The sequence below is a fragment of the Bubalus kerabau genome, chromosome 4 (assembly GCF_029407905.1).
Source record: "Bubalus kerabau isolate K-KA32 ecotype Philippines breed swamp buffalo chromosome 4, PCC_UOA_SB_1v2, whole genome shotgun sequence".
Taxonomy (NCBI): domain Eukaryota; kingdom Metazoa; phylum Chordata; class Mammalia; order Artiodactyla; family Bovidae; genus Bubalus; species Bubalus kerabau.
The window spans coordinates 76,892,370-76,905,203 of record NC_073627.1 but is presented as its reverse complement, the minus strand read 5'-3'; the positions used below and the strand labels follow the sequence as shown (position 1 = coordinate 76,905,203).

Sequence of the window (12,834 nt, the reverse complement as noted above, 5' to 3'; positions counted from 1 at the left end):
GATTGGATGAGAAGGCTGAAGGAGAAAAAAGAATCAAAAACTTGGAAATTTGGGGCCGGAACACCTAGAATGATGTAATGGAGCCATGTATGAAGATGGCTTTTCACTAGTGCTTTGAGCTTTTTCATTAAAATACTATGCAAAAGCAGAATGTGCAATAAAACAGCACTCTTACCTTTTTAAGCACACTTACATACTTCAGAAAAACTAGTCACTTCATAATTTCAAAGTATATTTCTTGATTAACTATAATCATCCCAAAACTTCTCAATGTCTGAGCTTACCAAAATTGTCAGTATCAACTTTAGATTTTCGTCACTTTAAACCAGTTTCCTACTGCCCGTAGGCTAAACACAGCCTACAAAGCTTGGTCCCACACTCTTGTCCCGTAACGAAACCTGCCTTTAGTTCCTGGAATATACCAGACTCCTTTTCACCCCTGGATTTCTGTACATCTCCTTTACTAACAACTCTGCTCCTGCTTAATAGCTACTTGTCTCAACCATCACTTCCACCTAAGATTAGGCCCCCACTGTATGCTCTTATAGAAAATTATACTTTCTCTCGAGAGAACTTATAGTCTGTAATGTTTATAAATATATATACATAAATGTCCCATGAGGACAGGGAACATACCTGCTTTGTTCTGTCACCGAATCTCTAAAAACCTAAAACAGAACCTGCCACACAGCAGGCATTCTAATTTCTGTTGAACAATGAACGAACATCGCAGCCAGGCAAAGTGACACCTAAATTTAGAACCTAATCCAAGTTCCACTGTTCATTGGCAATCAATCCTACATCAATCAGGCTACCAATATCGAGCAGTTTTTATCACCTCTGAAACAGAAGAACACAAACACAGCCCTCTTTTGTATAAAAGAACTATTTAAGTAAAAGAAGTCAGGCAAGGGTTTTGTTTTTAATAAGCTGTAACTGCACTTTGCTGAAGACAGAAAACAAGAAAGATACTCTTCATAATCAGATTAAAAAACTAATCATTAAAACTGTTTGAGGTTAAATGCAGTTCACATTAAAACTGTGAAATTCAGTATTTATAACACAAGGATAGCCTTAACTATTTACAAGATTTTAGCTCCACTAAAATGATTTAAAAAAATACTGCATAAAAAAAATTTATGGATTGTTTTAAAGTGTTACTGTTTTATTTTTTTATTTTGTTGAATACACATTTGCTTTACTGGCAGTCCAGATAAACAAGTATATAAAGGAAATATCTAAATTTTTCTTTTGGCAGATGTCAAGATAAGCTGTGCAGATTAAAATGCCTCAATTTAACCTGAAGAAATGGTTTTGAATCATACAAATTTTTAAGAAGAAAAATAAAGACTGTCCAAAGGGATTCTTCTAGCTTATAACACATTTCCAGAATAACTCTCAAAAAGAAATTCAAAAATACTCATTGGCTACTTTAAAAATATGTCAATACCATATGGCTTTACGAAATAACTTCTAAAATTTTTATTTTTTATTTAAAAAGGATCCCAAGTTTTAAATAAACTGCTAGCAATATCATTTTCTTCACTTAAAAGTGCATATCTCTGAGGGTGGAACATACATACTTTTTGAACAAATAATGATGTTTACAAATTTTTTTTTAACACCAAAAAAAAAAAAAAATCACAAAATATTTTTAAGGGGGAAAAGAGTTTTCACCAAGTGTCATCTCTAAACAGATTGCAATAGATGACACTAATCTTTTTTCTTCTTTTTATACCATCAGAATTCTCAAAGAGATGCTTTGGCAGTTTTAAGACACATTATGGTCTCTACCAAGAGACACTGACATTAATGATGATGTCCTTGATGGCTCAGTCTGAAAAGAGACAGTACTGGGTTGGTTCTCCAAATCAGAGGCCAAGGTGCTCTCTTCTCTTACATCAAGAGTTTGTTCAATTGAAGCTGCCTGGGGTGATATATTATCCACAGTTTTATTGGCATTATTCAAGTTGTTATTAAGTATGGTAATATCACACTCCTTGCTCAGGACACCAAATTCATCTTCTATTGTAACTACATCTTTAGATTCAAACGGAGCCAAAACTTCACTTTGGAGAGGGCCTTGAGGACCACTAGGGTCACATTCTATATCCTCCTTTACTTCACAGTCTTTATCACTGTCACTGTCAATGGTAATCACAACTGGGGAATGTGAAGCATTATCACCATGGTGTCTCTTATGCTTCCTCTTATGTTTCTTCTTTTTCTTTTTATGGTGTCTGGTTGTTTCGGTAGCTTTCCCTTCATAAACTATCTCTACACTCAGGCTGCGGGCCCTCCTTTTTCTCCTCTTGTGCTTTGTCTCTCTGTCTGATGACCGGCTATCTGAAAAGCTATCACTCTCATTTTTGTAGCCTCCATCCAATTTTGATGAAGATTTTGAATAATGACCTTCCTTTACTTTAGAAGCAAATTCATGAGATGGTTGAGCAACATCATTAGTACCCTCCAAATGCCGTGTTTTGTATTTTCGTTTCCCACCAGGCTTTTCATTTCTCACCCGGTCAGGCCCTGTAGATGCAGTCTTTGATCTACTACTAGATAGGCTCCTTGATCTATGCCTTTCATAGTAGTAGTACTTCCTTTCACTGTGATTATTTTTCTTCCGAGCATTTGTTCTTTCAGAAAAGGACTGAATTCTAAGTTCTGGACTTGACGATTGTCTGGAATAGTGAGCTCTGGACAGAGTCCTCCTCCTGTAAGATGACTCGTAGCCATCCCTGTCCTTATTTCTACTATAGTAAGTATACTCCCACTTATATCTGCTGCCATAATTATTTCTCAAGTAGTAACGATCTCGATTTCTGCTCCGTGATCTTCTTTTACCACGATCACTGCTACGAGATCTTGATCTGCTAGAGCTTTCACTACTTAGAGACAGAGTTTGGCTTCTTCTTGACCAACTGCTATCGCTGGTTCTTGATCTCTTTTTATCTCTTCTACCTCTAGGTCTACTACTCTCCCTGCTTCTGGATCGCTTGCCTTTCATTCTTTTCTTCCCATGATGCTTTCTACGATTCTTCTGATCATGCCCACTCCTACTCTGGGAATGTGAATCCGAACTTCTTGATCTTCCCCTCTTTCTGTGTCTGCGGGTATATGGCGAATATACTCTGTCTCCTCTGAGGGATGAGCTCAGGTCTCTGAGAGAGGACAATGATATAGATCGTTTCTCTTCCTTCTTTGAGTTGATTTTTGTACCAGAATCACAACGACCTTTATTTATTTGTTCATCTTTTCCAATGACAGAGCGGGGAGACGAACATCTACTAACATCACTGTCACCAGAACTGTAAGACTGCTCTTGTTCTTGTGTCTTCATGGTCTCCATTTTCTCATAAGAACCTAACTCTACCTCAGAATCAGAGGACAGTTCAACAAGTTCTGGGGTCCTCTCAGCTAGTGGTTTAACAAATCCAACAATGACACAGTTATCTGAAGAAGAATCACTGTCATTATTTAGGTCCTCATTGGTCTGTACTCCTTGTATCTGAGATGTAGCTCTTGCTGTTACAAGTTCTTCATCTGAACTGTCAGAAGTATTTAAAAGGGAAGACATGGCAGCATGCACCTGCTCTGAGCTTGAGTAAGAAGGTCCTGGAGTCTCATCATCCCATGGTGCTTGACTAACAGTGGCTACATTAACATCCAGCTCTTGGGTCTCAGCTTCATCGGGAGATATTGTTATGACTGAAGAATCAGAATGGCTACCTTCTTCATATGAAGGTGCAGGGCAATCATAATTAGCATGCTGATCAAAGGCTGCCATGTTAAATGGAGAGCGAGCAAAACTGATAAATTCATGTATAAAATGCTCAGTCCGATTAAGCAAAAATGGCCTCAAATCAGACACAAATGCCTGACTCTCCAAGTCATAGCGAGTAACATTACTCATGATGATGTGCTGGACGATATTTACTAAAGATCCGTGAGCTCCAAAGAGAACTGTCAGTTCACGTTTTAACCAGGGGACTAATCTGTGAAGGCAAGCTGGATTTCTACGGAAAAATTCAGCTGAAATGTCCCGGTAGCGACCACCATCTTCAATATTTCTAACTCGAGCACCAGCACGATAGAGAGTTCGCCTAAAATTAATGATATCCTGTTCTTGAATTTTCCGCAAAGATCTCTCATCTGTAGTAGTTGGCCTTCTTATTGAAATCTGTCTCATAAATGGAGGAATTTCACCATCTCTAGGTCTTGCTGAAATGCTTAACCCTTCAAATAATACTCCACTGTCTGGTGGAGTTGTTGTTCTTCTATTCACGGTACTACTAGGTGAATGAACAGAAGCACTTCGTTCCCTTGTCATAGTTGTGCGATAGCGGAATCGTCGGACCTCAGGAGTAGCAAAAGAGCCATTGTACGAAGGTCTTAGGACATATTCCTTGAAGTCATCTTCTGCCCTCACAGAATGAAAAATAGAATCAAAGGGCTGCTTACACAGTGGGCATTCAGCTTTGTTTTTTGACCACTCCTGTACACAGCGAAAACAGAACTTATGTAAACAGCGATCTAAGTAAGACACATTATCAAATCTATCCAAGCATATAGGACACTTAGAATCGGGAGATGCATCAGCTGGTACTGTCTGTTGCAATTTGCTAGTGCCAGCTTTAGGTGAAAAGTTGTCCATTTTAAATTCCTTAGCGGCTGATGCCATTATCTGTAAAAGGGAAAAAAATACATCAGTAACCTGATAAAAGTGAAATGACTAAATCTGAAAAAAATGCAAATGACTGAAACATACTTCAGTGAAAAGTAGTACATGTCTGTAACATAAAGGGACAGCGTAGCATAGTAATACAGTACTTAAAGCACAAGCTCTAAAGTCAGACTTCCTGGTTCATATCCTGGTTCCACACTACCAGTGTGATTATAGACTAGTTACTATCCTTATGCTTCAATTTCATCTGATGAGCACTAATACTAGAACCTACCTCACAGGATTTGTGAAGCTGTTTAAGAAAAGGAAAAGGTCTTAGAAAAAGTGCCTGGTACATAGTAAGCTCTCTAATATTTTATACTATGCTATTATTCCTTTTTAAAAGATAATTTGAGGAAAATTTGATATATACAAAAAAGTGCAAAAGAAAATATACCAAGCAGCCAAATATCCACCACTCAGATTTAGCAACTAACATTTTCTCATTGTTATTCGAGATTTTTTAAACCGTCCCTTTATGTGCCCCTTCCCCAAGCCCATCCTTCTCCAGAAAACAAAAACCCAAAATATCTCAATTCTCAGTTATTTCTATGTATGGTTTTATATCTTTCATACATACACCCCAAACAATATGGACTACTTGTTTTGTTTGTGGTACTATGTATGTACCTTTAAAAATAGCTTTAGTGAGAAAATTTGTATAACATAAAGTTCCCCTATTTCAAACAGTTCTGTGGATGATTCTTTCAAACACAAAAAAAGATCTGTTAGTGAAGATTATTAAATGTAATAACTGTAAAAGCATTCAAGGCCAGTCCCTGGCTTACAGCAACTGCTAAGTAAATGTTAACTAATTACTCTTACTATTGTTACTATTCAGTTCATCACTGACTCCTTTCAATATCCCTAAGAAGCTTTTCTTCGCCTTCCTGTTTAATCTAGTCACTCACAGAGTATCTTGAAATCATGCTTTCAGCCTCCTCCCCTTATCTATTCTCACTAGGATCACTAGAATCTTAAAAATTCATTTTGTTTTCTAGAAATTATCAGTTTACATTGGCCCATAACTTACTAAATGAATTTTCAAGAGCTGAAATCTAGTTGCATTACATCTGGGCCTTGTTCCCTGTTTAGTTGTTTTCTATCCTAATCATTTTATAAATATTAAATGTTAAGTTTCTTCTTCTATGTTTTCCTGGGCCTATTATCCATCTTTCTCCACCTCCTCTATCACAGGAAGTCTCATGACCAGTCAACTGCTATCTAGTCAAATAATAAAACTAATTTTCTAAACAAGAGACTCACTGGTCATATCTAGCTCCAACAAAAAAACAAACAAAACCCACAACAAAAATCTGTGATTGCAGAATGTAAGTATTTCACCACAGACTTCAAATTAACTTGCTCATCTAGTGCATCTTAGCTTTCTCAGAGCTGTATCTTAATAGGAAATCAATTAATGCTGAACAAGTTTCTTCAAGGGGGTCCAAATACCTCCAGTCCTCTGTCTTCTACAGTGGGATGCAAAAATTACCACTGTTCTTAACTACAAGAGAATTATAAACATATTAATACCAGCTGCATTTTTGCAAACGTATTTAAACTCTGAAAACAATATGACATAAATTTCTCAGCATTTCCCCCTACTTCTCATATTTTTAAATTCTCCGACTCGGGGAAAATCTTTTAAAAATAAAAACTGTTAAGAGACTCTGTGGGCATTAGGGAAAACAGTGGAGAGGGCATCAGATCTGGACTAATGACCAGGTTTCACCAAAAACTGTCAACTGGAGAAATCCACATTAACTCTGGACTTTAGTTTGCCTCTCTATTTAAGAAATCACTAGACTTTTAAAACAACTGGAGAATTTCTAGGTAATACAGAGTTTACCTTAATTTGTTTTTCTGGAATACAGAATTCTGGTGTTTACTAAACATTTCCAGGTCACACAAAGATTTATAACCCAGAATGAATTTATTAAAGAGAATTATTTGATAATTTCAAGTTAAAATAAAATAAAATTTCACTAATTATAAATTTTTTAAGATGGAATTTTAGTCCTCCTTTCAGCACAAGTGTATAAAGAATGATGAGCAACATTAATGTATAGTAGGTAAAAAGAAAAAATTCTTAGTTCTGTTTCATATTTCCACACAGGAGTTTCTTTAGCTATAAAGAATGGTATTCATGAGAAACATCATACAATGGCAATGAATGTAAATCATAAGGGATTTACTCTTTTAAAATCACCACTAAATACTAAAAATATGTGCTAATTCAAATAAAGTAGAATTACCACATGACCCAGCAATCCACATCTATTTATCCAAAAGAAACAAAACCACATGCCCACACAAAAACTTTTAAAAGAATAGCCGTTGTTGCTAAGTTGCTTAAGTTCTGTCCGACTCTCTGCGACCCAAGGTACTGTAGTCTGCCAGGTTCCTCTATCCATGGGATTCTCCAAGCAAGAATACTAGAGTGGGTTGCCGTGCCCTCCTCCAGGGGATCTTCCTGACCCAGGGAAAGAACCCATGTCCCTTAAATCTCCAACATTTACCACTAATGCCACCTGGGAAGCTAAAAAATGTTTTAATAGCTAAAAAGTATCAAATGCTCATCAACAGATGAATTCTAAAATTTATCATATTTAGAACTGGGGGTGGAAGGGAGGGTGGTAGTGCTGGCAGGTGGAGGCTGCCTCTACCTGTGGTATACCCATACAATGTGGTATATCCATATAATGGAATATTTGACAATAAAAAGGAACAAAGTTCTGATGTATGCTGCAACATGGATGAATCTTTTCATTATCAATCACAAAATATCACATTATATGCTATTTTATATGAAATGTACAGAACAGGAGAATTGATAGAAATTAGACTAGTGATTTGGAGAAGGCAATGGCACCCCACTCCAGTACTCTTGCCTGGAAAATCCCATGGACGGAGGAGCCTGGTGGGCTGCAGTCCATAGGGTCGCTAAGATTCAGACACGACTGGGCACTTTCACTTTCACGCACTGGAGAAGGAAATGGCAACGCACTCCAGTGTTCTTACCTGGAGAATCCCAGGGACGGCGGAGCCTTGGTGGGCTGCCGTCTATGGGGTCGCACAGAGTCGGACACGACTGAAGCGACTTAGCAGCAGACTAGTGATTATTGCTGGGTGTGTGTAGGGGAAGCCTGGGTAGGGATTATCAAGGTTTCTTTCTAGGATGATGAAAATGTTCAATTATAACTGCAGAAATATACTCCATAAACATATTAAAAACCACTGTATTATAAATTTTAAAGAAGTGAACTTTATAGATGAAATACAAATTATATCTCAACAAAGCTGTTTCAAAAATACAAATTAAGGCATAAAACAGAGACAGCAAGGTGACAGATTTGAAGGTCTGGGGGACTTCTCTCGTAGTCCAGGGGCTAAGACTCTGTGCTCCCAATGAGTAAGGGGCCTGGGTTAAATACCAAACCACCCAACTATATCCCAAATGCAACGAAGATCCAGCACAGCCAAACAAATATATATTAAAAAAAAAAAAAAAAAAAAAAAAAGATTTGTTTTGCTGGAAGAATTCTGGGTTAGGCAGCAAAGGCAGACCTGATGACAGATTTAGTGCTTCAGATTCTAGAAGCACCCTATGATAAAAGTTTCTCTATCCTAGTACTCTAGGAATTAGGACTTCAAATTAATTTCCCCACGAAGAGAAGATTAATCAGTTCTTCTGAACCCTTCCCCTTAACTGCCTCCCAAATTCTAAATAAAATGTATCATCTTTAGAATTGAGGGGAGGGGTGGCAGGTGGAGGCTGATAAAAAGAGTCGGGAGTCTAGAAATTTAAATTAGACCATAGACTGGACATTTAAAAACACCTCACATTTAAAAAATTTGACAGAGTGATGTTTTCATGGAGTGATGTTAATTCTAACGCAAAGTCAGGGCTGAGAATCAAAACACTTATTAGGGGTGTGATCTGCAGGAAAGTCAATTTCTCAAAACCTTACATTTTTCTCAATTCTAAAATGTGTTAAGTAACACTATCCACCTGAAAACTGGTTGTGTGAAGAGATATATTCCACATAAACCCTTGGCATAGTGCTTGGTGGGGAGTAAGAATTTAATACTGTTATCTCATGTTATGTGAAGATAAAATTAATTTCTGTAATTTCCATCACCCATAACTGATTATAAATGCCCAGCAGGATGACAAGCGAATGATCCTATTAGTATCATTATCATATTTATTATATCTAAGAAAAATGGCTAAAAAGGGTTCACAGGTGGATCAACTAAACAGTCCCAACTATTATAAACAATCTGGGCCCTTATCTCGTGACCTTAAAGAAACCGTGTCCCTCTCTGCACTGCAATCTAATCAATACCAAGAAATCAAACAGAATTTAAACGATCAACTAATCAGACCCAATGAAATTTAATTCCAGTTCCAGTAATAAAAGGAACTGCTTGGGAACCATTACCCTCTAAAGCCGCTCTTTCCAGGTAAGCATGACTGCTTTGGCTGACTATATAGCTTTCAAAGCCAGAGACTAAAAGCAAACAAAACCCCCAACTCGCACCGTTATTAACTTATATCCTCGGTAACTCTTTCTGAATTTATCTTCAATTAACTTCAAAATTACCTACCAAAAATTCTATTCACTTTTCCTCGCAAAGCACTATTTGCCTCCTCTCAGTACTGCCCCCTTCCAGTCTAACTAAGTAGCCCGTGAAGAGAGATGCACTGAGTCGACGGATGAAGTCACAGGCTCACGGGGTGTAACAGACAACTACAAGAGTTACAGAGACAGTCGCTTCCTTTGGTTGAGAACTGCCACCTGCCAGGATCTAAGGTAGGTACCCCGTGCATTACATAATCACAACGAACTCCAATACTGTTACTCCCATTTTACAGACATGCTCAGAGATTAGGGGGCCATCCAAGGTCACAACTCTGGCAGCAGCGATGCCACGACTCAAGACTCGAACGTTTCGCGCTTTGTGTCGGCTTCCCCCCACCAACCACCCACCCAGAGACCAAGCGCCTTCCAGTACGCGGCTGGGCTCGCGCTTTCGGGAGCGCCTCTCGGAAAGCAGCCCTCCCCCGCCCACCGGCACGGATCCACAGGTGCTCCGCAGAAGCCGCTCGCCCGGAGCCTGGCCCGCCGGCTGACCGCGGCGCCTCAGGCCCGGACCGCAGCTCTCTCGCCCTTGGGCCTCGCTGCAGGCTGGAGCTCCTGCTCTCCCGGCCCCCTGCCGACCCCCGCGCCCCATTGTTTCCGACCTCACTCACCTCAGAGGATGCCGGCGCAGGCCGGACTGGGGCGCTCGTGGCCAGTTCGCGGCGGCCCAGAAGGCTGGGTCGGTGACGGCAGGATCCACGAAGGCGAACTCTACGACTTCTCCGCCGGCCCTCCGGAGCGGGAGTAGGCGGGGGCGCTTCACCCTCCTCGCGAGACAGCGGAGCCCCCGGCGGTTGCTGCGACCCCTGTGACGTAAAGCGCTCATCACCAATGGCAGACAGGGGGCGGGGGCAGAAACCAAAACCCACTTCCCGGCCCCCAGCGCGTCAAAACACAGCACCCGCCCGCGTGACGCATGCGCGGTAGAGGACGCCCGCGCTGAGGGCGGGCCTTACCGCTCTCGGCCTGAGCCCGGCCCTTCCCCCACTTGCCTCCGCTCCCGGAAGCAGAACGACGTGACCCCCTGAGGACGAAATTGCTAACGTACCGTCAACTCGAATAAATACCAGGGGATTACAAACTCACTATCTTAAAGTTCGCTTCTAACTTACCCGGAAGACACAATAACTAGCTTGGTCTCATTTGAAAGTTAAAGTCACTCAGTCGTGTCCGACTCTGCGAGACCCCATGGACTATACAGTCCAAGGATTTCCTCAGGCCAGAATACTGGAGTGGGCAGCCTTCCCCTTCTCCAGCGGATCTTCCCAAGGATCGAACCCAGGTCTCCCGCATTACAGGCGGATTCTTTACCAGCTGAGCCACAGGGCTGTGGTCTCATTTAAACCTTGCCAAATTCTGCGAGAAGTTCCTCAATCTATCTCTGGTGTTAGATAAAGGAACCAAGTTATCCGGAAGGAAATGGACTTGGGCTGAAAAGTTAAGAACCACCACCAGGATTCCAATGGAATCCCAAATCAATCTTGAGCGATCAACTCCAGTCAGGATGAACTATCATCTGACGTAAAATCAGTGGGAATTGAAATCTTCCCGAAACAGATAACGTCTTTTCCTTACCCGCTCTCCGAAATATGTATTAAAAGCCTGTTTAGGTGATAGCTGAGATTACAGAAACAAAACGTCTGGAGCCTAACGCGGCCCCGTTGTCCCATTCTTCACTTCAAATATAAGCATCCCGAACATTCCAGAGCTTTACTTGGTACAACGGCCCGCGTGCCAAACCCCATCCTTGGGCTTGGTATTTGATCGTGCTACAGTTCTAAGCATACAAATGTTCGATGAGCACTTGCTAATTGGCAGCTACATTATGCCGGGTAATTCGTGCCACGTTATTTCTTCTTAAAAGTAGCTGATATCAAGCCACTGCGTTCTCAAAAACTTTTAAAAGCTCCAGTAACAGGGAGTCCCACTACTCATCAGTTATACAAAAGCAGGTTGTACTCTAAAAGGTGAATACACGAACTACCTATACCGTGGTAACAGATCCGGTTAGAAACATTAATTCTTTCAGTGCTAGACGTCGGCGTAATACTTAAACCGTGGATTATTTTTCCAAATAAACTTTTAAATGCACATGACGGTACCTTATCTCGCATTAATACTGCTCTACAACTGAAAGACCGGTTGACGAGTCAAGCCTCTCCCTCACAGCGGCAAAATAAACCCATTTCCAACGTTCTTTTCCCCTTTCTCTCACTTCCTCCCCTAAAGGCGGGATAGGCCCCCGGACACGTGACACCGCCCCCCCCCCCCCCCCCCCCCCAGCTCCGGGCGGAAGAGGCTGGCCAGGCTGATGGGAAACGCGCGGGAGGCGAGTGGGCGGGCGCTCGCGCCCGGCTGAAAGATGGCTGCCGCCGCCCGGCAGCCACCGCCCCGAAGGTTACTGTAGGGCCTGCGGCTTCCGCCCGTGCTCGCGGACCACCGCCACCGCCTTACCATGAAGCCAGTGAGTCGCCGCACCCTAGACCGGATTTATTCCGCGGTAGGTCCTGGGCTCGGCGGGCCTCCACGGGCTCTACGTTCGAGGCCCGCGGGTGGAAGGTACCCTATATCTTCAGCGCCCAGAAACTCTAAAATCCATTCTTGAATTAAGCCTTTCACTCCCTAACCTCGACTCCGCCTCTTCCTGGAGGACACGGTCTTCCGCTTCTTACGTAAGGGCTACTGGGTGAACTCGCTTCCGGAACCACATTTATTCGAGTTTGTCACTAAAATCCCCACCTTAGCAACGTGCACGGCAACCTGATGGGGGCCGGGAGGACGTGCCACTCACAGGTTGTTTTTACTCCTACTCTTGCATTTCCTAGTTGCTCCTCGCGGTCGTATTGCTCTCCTGGGGATACGTCATCTATGCATCAACTGTAGCTGCACGACGACAACTAAGCAAGGAATACCCAGACAAGATCTTCGGGATGAACGAAAATTTGTAATTCTTCTGGATTTGACTTCATGCATATACAGTTCTTTACCTCTGTCTGGTACATGTCTCGATTTAAAGTAAAATCTTTAATACAATGATTCCAAATTCACTTTTGTATACCATCCGTTATAGTAACCATTAATTCTCGATTTTTCATATACCAAGAGGTTTGTCTTTTTTAGGTTTTCATATAACAAAGCACAAGGATCTTAGGTGATGCAGTTGTAAAGAATCTGTCTGCTAATGCATGAGACACCAGTTCCATCCTTAGGTGGGGAGGATCCCCTGGAGCAGGAAACGGCAACTCGGTCCAATATACTTGCCTGGAGAATTCCAGGGACAGAGGAGCCTGGCGAGCTACAGTTCAAAAAGAGTTGAAGGAAAAGAACACGAGGAAGGATAACAAAGCAAAGTAAATCTGACAGTCTTTTGATCTAGAGTTTTTAAAATACTTCTGAAATGTCTCCAGAAAGCCTTTAAAACAAAGTGTGCTGTAATTTCTGTACTTATTTTTATTGCAG

General features: G+C 41.4%; 2 protein-coding genes across 3 annotated transcripts; one reads left to right on the top strand and one right to left on the bottom strand.

Moving 5' to 3' along the window:
* Positions 1–1,144: 1,144 nt before the first annotated feature.
* On the bottom strand, positions 1,145–11,989 carry TOPORS (TOP1 binding arginine/serine rich protein, E3 ubiquitin ligase). 2 transcript variants are annotated; one of them, XM_055577806.1, is made up of 3 exons: positions 11,830–11,989; positions 9,987–10,181; positions 1,145–4,687 (listed from the first exon to the last, which is right to left on the bottom strand). In XM_055577806.1, exons 1-3 carry the CDS (start codon positions 11,830–11,832, stop codon positions 1,772–1,774), a joined length of 3,114 nt encoding a protein of 1,037 aa, XP_055433781.1. In that variant the 5' UTR covers positions 11,833–11,989; the 3' UTR covers positions 1,145–1,771. The 2 variants fall into 2 exon arrangements, with proteins under 2 accessions (XP_055433781.1, XP_055433780.1); XM_055577805.1 differs by lacking the exon at positions 11,830–11,989 and adding an exon at positions 11,478–11,603.
* SMIM27 (small integral membrane protein 27) lies at positions 11,678–12,411 on the top strand. Its single transcript, XM_055577816.1, has 2 exons — positions 11,678–11,875; positions 12,201–12,411. Exons 1-2 carry the CDS (start codon positions 11,831–11,833, stop codon positions 12,321–12,323), a joined length of 168 nt encoding a protein of 55 aa, XP_055433791.1. The 5' UTR covers positions 11,678–11,830; the 3' UTR covers positions 12,324–12,411.
* Positions 12,412–12,834: the final 423 nt, after the last annotated feature.

Bases quoted from the DNA above. Each gene is read 5' to 3' on its own strand.
- TOPORS (XM_055577805.1), bottom strand. The intron at 4,688-9,986 runs GTGAGTGAGGTC...TCCCTTTTACAG, and splicing joins CTGCGCCGGCATCCTCTGAG to ATAATGGCATCAGCCGCTAA.
- SMIM27 (XM_055577816.1), top strand. From the start codon at position 11,831: ATGAAGCCAGTGAGTCGCCGCACCCTAGACCGGATTTATTCCGCG. The intron at 11,876-12,200 runs GTAGGTCCTGGG...TGCATTTCCTAG, and splicing joins TAGACCGGATTTATTCCGCG to TTGCTCCTCGCGGTCGTATT.